This window comes from Lagenorhynchus albirostris, chromosome 3, assembly GCF_949774975.1.
Source record: "Lagenorhynchus albirostris chromosome 3, mLagAlb1.1, whole genome shotgun sequence".
Lineage (NCBI taxonomy): Eukaryota > Metazoa > Chordata > Mammalia > Artiodactyla > Delphinidae > Lagenorhynchus > Lagenorhynchus albirostris.
The window spans coordinates 166,026,655-166,032,654 of record NC_083097.1 but is presented as its reverse complement, the minus strand read 5'-3'; the positions used below and the strand labels follow the sequence as shown (position 1 = coordinate 166,032,654).

At 41.8% G+C, this 6,000-nt stretch overlaps 1 protein-coding gene across 1 annotated transcript in view; it reads left to right on the top strand.

Annotated features, from left to right (window-relative positions):
* ADGRE1 (adhesion G protein-coupled receptor E1) overlaps window positions 1-6,000 on the top strand; it is a 46,965-nt gene continuing 40,965 nt past the window's right edge. The window contains exons 1-2 of the mRNA XM_060146709.1: window positions 1-31; window positions 3,422-3,484. Of these exons, the coding sequence (XP_060002692.1) occupies window positions 1-31; window positions 3,422-3,484 (94 nt within the window). The remainder of the gene's footprint in view (window positions 32-3,421; window positions 3,485-6,000) is intronic.

The following is a 6,000-nucleotide window of genomic DNA, read 5'->3' as shown; positions in this document are numbered from 1 at the left end:
ATGTGGAGCTTCAGTTTTCTCCTCTTTTGGGGTGAGTACGAGCCTGAATAGGGGGTCTGGGGAGAGCCTGCACTGGAAATAGACTGTAAGGAAAAGGGAGGGCCTCGACTGTCCAGCCAAGAGATCATAATTCTAGGCTGGACACTGCAAACATCTTCACTGGGGAACCTTTGACCAAAATCAGTCGGTTCAGGGAATTCATCTGTCGAGGAAGAGTTTCGTTATAGTCATTCAGTTGACATGTATTTCCTGAGCACCTACTGTATGCTGGGTGCTGTTTTAGGCACTGAGAATAGAGCAGTGAACAAACAGACAAGGTTTCTGCCCTTCTGAGGCTGACATACCGGTGGGAGGAGATAGGAAGAAAGAAAGCCACTAACGGTAATAGCAACCTCCCAAGTAGCACCGTTCTAAGTTCCTCAAATAGAGAATGTATTCAATCTTCACTAAATGCCTCTGATATTGGGTCATTAATAGTCCCATTTTCTCAGGATAGTGGGATTGCTGGGTCATATGGTAGTTCCATTTTTAGTTTTTTAAGGAACCTCCATACTGTTCTCCATAGTGGCTGTACCCACTTACATTCCCACCAACAGTGCAAGAGGGTTCCCTTTCCTCCACACCCTCTCCAGTATTTATTGTTTGTAGATTTTTTGATGATGGCCATTCTGACCGGTGTGAGGTGATACCTCCCTGTAGTTTTGATTTGCATTTCTCTAATAATTAGTGATGTTGAGCATCTTTTCATGTGCCTGTTTGCCATCTGTATGTCTTCTTTGGAGAAAATGTCTATTTAGGTCTTCCGCCCATGTTTTGATTGGGTTGTTTGCTTTTTTCATATTGAGCTGTATGAGCTGTTTGTATATTTTGGAGATTAATCCCTTGTCAGCTTCTTCATTTGCAAATATTTTCTCTGACTCTGAGGGTTGTCTTTTTGTCTTGTTTATGGTGTCCTTTGCTGTGCAAAAGCTTTTAAGTTTCATTAGGTCCCATTTGTTTATTTTTGTTTTTATTTTCAAAATTGGGTCATTTGTAGAGACGTGGATGGACCTAGAGACTGTCCTACAGAGTGAAGTAAGTCAGAAAGAGAAAAACAAATATTGTATATTAGCGCATGTATGTGGAATCTAGAAAAGTGGTACAGATGAACCTATTTGCAAAGCAGAAATAGAGACACAGATGTAGAGAACAAACGTATGGACACCAAGGGGCGGAAAGGGCGGGGATGGGATGAATACGGAGATTGGGATTGACAGATATACACTACTATGTATAAAATAGATAACTAATGAGAACCCTCTGCATAGCACAGGGAACTCTACTCAATGCTCTGTGGAGCCCTAAATGGGAAGGAAATCCAAAAGAGAGGGGGTCTATGTATACACGTAGCTGATTCACTTCGCTGTACAGCAGAAACTAACACAACATTGTAAAGCAGCTATACCCCAATTCCAATAAAATAGTCCCATTTTACAAAGGAGAAAAATGAGGCCAAAGAGATTAAATAACTTGCCCAAGACCATTTAGCTAGTAAGGGGTAGAGCTAGGATTTAGAAACAGGCATCCTGGATCCAGAGTCTGTACGTCTCTAAGCTATGCCACTCCAAATAACAAATAAACAAAAGCATTTCAGGGAGCGACAAGCGCTCTGAAAGAAATTGTCACAGAGCGTGACTGGGGCTTACGTAGAAGAGGGAAGTCAGGGGAAGGTATTTCTGCAGAAGTGATGTTTGTGCTGAGGCCTGAACAATGAGATGGAGCCGGGTTTTTTTTCTTCAGCTGTCAGTTTTTCTGGGTCTCGCTCATCTTTCTTGTCATGGTTTCCTTCACGGGTCTCGTGAGTTTTGGTCTCTGGTTCAAATCTAAGAATGGGAGACCTTATCTAAGCAACAAGTGTGGGTTTTCTCTGTGTTGTACATTGGATCCGTTTCCCTTATTTCACTGAGGAGAAAATTTGGTCACAAAGAGATTAGGTAACTTTCCCAAGGCCACGTAGTCTGTAATTGGTGAAGCCAGAGTTTTAAGCCCAAGCATTTTGACCCTAGCGCTGGTATGCTTAAACACGATGTTCTGTTGCCTTTAAATAAGTAAAGAGCAAGAGAATTTCAGTTAGTGAAAATAAGAAAGTTGGGAGTTTGGGTCTGTGGGACTTGCCGACTGGCAGGTTTCATTAGAAGGAGCAGGTAATTTGTGGACCTCAAATGCTAAGATGCAGACTTGTTTCTTTGGGGTGTCAGCACTGGTGTTGGCCCTTAGCACTCTATTCTGCCCTTAATAAGCAAAGAGTGATGATGTTGACATTGATGATGGTGGTGATGGTGTTGGTGATGCTGAAGATGATGATAATGATGATGATGGTGATGATGATATGATGTGATGATGGAGAGGAGCTAAATGTTGGAGGGCTGCACTGCCTTTTAGATGTTAAAAAAATTGTCTTACCCTCCCATTAAAATTTAATACTACAGATATACTATATACTTATTTATATATTATATGTATATCTGTATGTGTCTTATACATGAAGAGTAAGATTTTTTTGTTTCTCCCCAAGAACCAAGTTTTGCTCTTGGGGGCAGATATCATTTCTTTTGAGAATGCATGTTTCAATGTATGGGGATTTTCTTTCTTCTCATTTTTATTGGGGTAGAGTTGATTTACAATGTAGTGTTAATTTCAGGTGTACAGCAAAGTGAATCTGTTATACATATACATATATCCACTCTTTTTTAGATTCTTCTCCAATATAGGCCATTACAAAATATTGAGTAGAGTTCCCTGGGCTATACAGTAGGTTCTTATTAGTTTTTTTTTTTTTTCTTTTTGGACGTGCTGCACGGCTTGTGGGATCTTAGCTCCCCAATGAGGGATCGAACCCATGTTACCTGCAGTGGAAGTGCGGAGTCCTAACCACCGGACCTCCAGGGAATTTCTTCAATGTATGTTTTTGAAAATCATCTGGAACTCTTTGTAAATGAAAAAAAAATGAAGATAATACAAACAAAATGAAAATGAAGTGCAGAAAAGCAGGAATGGTGGCTGTGAATGTTATATAAAATAATGTATGCTTGTCATTCACTTGGGGCTTTCGTCTAAGCTCATCAAACCCGTTTCTATGAGGCTACACCAAGAGTAGTTTTTCAGGTTGAGTCCAAAGAGCTGCTTTTTTTTTTTTTTTTTTTTGCGGTACGCGGGCCTCTCACCGCTGTGGCCTCTCCCGTTGCGGAGCACAGGCTCCGGACGCGCAGGCTCAGCGGCCATGGCTCACGGGCCCAGCCGCTCCGCGGCATGTGGGATCTTCCCGGACCGGGGCACGAACCCGTGTCCCCTGCATCGGCAGGCGGACTCTCAACCCCTGCGCCACCAGGGAAGCCCAAAGAGCTTCTTGATGGGTCATGGTGTTTTTCTTTTTTTTTCACAGGGTGTTGTGGTATATACACCTGGGGAATGTTCACATTACCCTCACTGGAATCAATGGCAAGACGTAAGTTGGGGAATCTATATGCCCAGTGTGGCGGGGAGGAGAATCTTCTGACCCAGGAGGCTGAGACACAGCTGGACACTTGCCACAAGCTAGTCCGTGGCTGAGAAGGGATAACATCCAGGTCTCCCGGTTCCCACCCAAGCTTTTTCTCTTGTGCCTTAAACTTGCTGTGTGACCTCAGGCCGGTCACTCGACCTCTTTGATCTTCAGTTTCCTCAGCTGCGAGATACAGGTAACGAGGGTTCTTGTGTCACAGGGATGTTGTGAAGCTTAAAACCAAAGAGGTAATGTTGTACACTACCTGGCATGTGTGAGAAGAGCTTCATGAATGATGGGGCAGTGGGGATGGGGATGGGATTTATTTAAACTACAACTCAACGTGGGGAAAAAAAGTGCATTTTTAGGTGTTTTGTTCAGTATTCTGATCTTCCACACAAGCTCCTGCTGGATCCAGGAGGAGAAACATGCCCAGTTCTGTGTTCTCAGTGTCTCAGTTTCCTGGCCCCGCCTTATTTGGGAAACTCAGCCTTTATGGTACGAAGAGTTAATCTTTCAAATCTCCTCACCCTCCTCTCGTTCCTCCCGAGATGGTGTGTGGGTGTTGGCATAGGGATAGCTTATGGCATCTTGCAGCAGTGAAGTGTGGACTCTGAATGGGGTGTTTTGTCCGCTGGGGAAAAAAACATGGTAACAACTTGGAATAAACTAAATGTATGCTTACACCAGGGGACTGACTGGATAAATTGTTGCATTTGTGAGACCAGCTCAAGCTACTGTAACAAATAAACTCCAAACTGTCAGTGGCTTAAGAAGAAGAAATTTCATTCTTGTTTGTTTAAGAGTCCAATGAGGATATTTCTGGCTGGTGGGTGGTTTTCCTACATGTAGTGATTCGGGGACCCAGATGCTTTCTGTTTTGTGGCTCAGCCATCCTAGTATCTCAGAGACTCGGCAGACAGTGGCGAAACCACATTATTAAAACTCAGGCTCTGCAGTGACACACGTCAACGGCCGTTCATGGTCACATGACCATACCTGGATGCAAGGTGAGCTGGGAAATGTAGTCCATGGCAGGGTAGTTGCCTCCTACTGTCAATTCTACACCACGGAAAGGAGAGTGTGAAGTTTTTGTTTGATCTTGGGCTACCTAGCTATCTCTGGCACAGTTAGAGCCCATGGATATAATGGAATGCTATACAGCTGATAAAAAGCTTAAGTTTGGTCATGGGAACTGACTTGGAAAATTGCCCCAAACCTTATTTTCTTAATTTTTTTAACTATAGAAATATTTAAACATTCAAAGGTAGGAAAAATAGTATAACAAACTCCCATGTACCCATTGCTCAACTTCAACACTTGGCAAATTTTGCTGCTCTTGGTTACATGAAAAAGAAAGTAATAGTAGAATACAGCTGTCCAAAAGAACTTTCTATGACAATGAACATGTTCTAGATCTACAGTAGTCACCAGTCAATGGAGCTACTGAGAACTTAAATGAGGCTAGTGCAACTGAAGAATCAATGCTTCATTTTATTTAATTTTAATAGATTTCAGTGTAAACAGCCATATATGATTAGTAACTACTGTGTTGGACAGCACAGTGGACTGTATGCTGAGTGATACCATTTGTGTTCAAAAAATTGTGTGAATTTATAAATTCAATTATATTTAATGTTATATTTACATGACTGAGCTTGTGAATAGGACCTAGCCTTAAAGGATGCACTCTAAGCTTTTGACAGTGGTGACCCCTGAGTATAACGATGGGGCACAGGGAAATCTTCACTTTTAATTTTATATACTTCTGCCTTGTTTGAATTTTTTTACTATAAGTAATTATTACCTTCTTTTTTTTTTTTTTTTTTTTGCGGTATGCGGGCCTCTCACTGTTGTGGCCTCTCTCTTGCGGAGCACAGGCTCCAGACGCACAGGCTCAGTGGCCATGGCGCACAGGCCCAGCCGCTCCACGGCATGTGGGATCTTCCCGGACCGGGGCACGAACCCGTGTCCCCTGCATCGGCAGGCGGACTCTCAACCACTGCGCCACCAGGGAAGCCCAATTATTACCTTCTTAAAAAAAGATAAAGACAAATGAAACAACAGATACACAGCACTATATATAATATAGATAAGCAAAAAGGTCCTACTGTATAGCATGGGGAACTGTATTCAATATCGTGGAATAACCTATAATGGAAAAGAATCTGAAAAAGAATATATATATATATATATATATATATATAAACTGAAAGAATATATATATGTATATATATAAAAGAATATATATATATGTATATGAACTGAATCACTTTGCTGTATACCCGAAACTAATACAACGTTGTAAATCAACTATACCTCAATAAAAAAATTTTTTTAAAAACCCAAAGAAACAAAAATAAGGATCACCACCTGCTTTTGGTTAATTTCTATAGAAGCAGAGTCTGAGGTGAGGATTCTTGTGTGAGTAATTTATTAAGGAAGGGCTCTCAGGAGACACTTGTAGGGGAGGGAGGGAA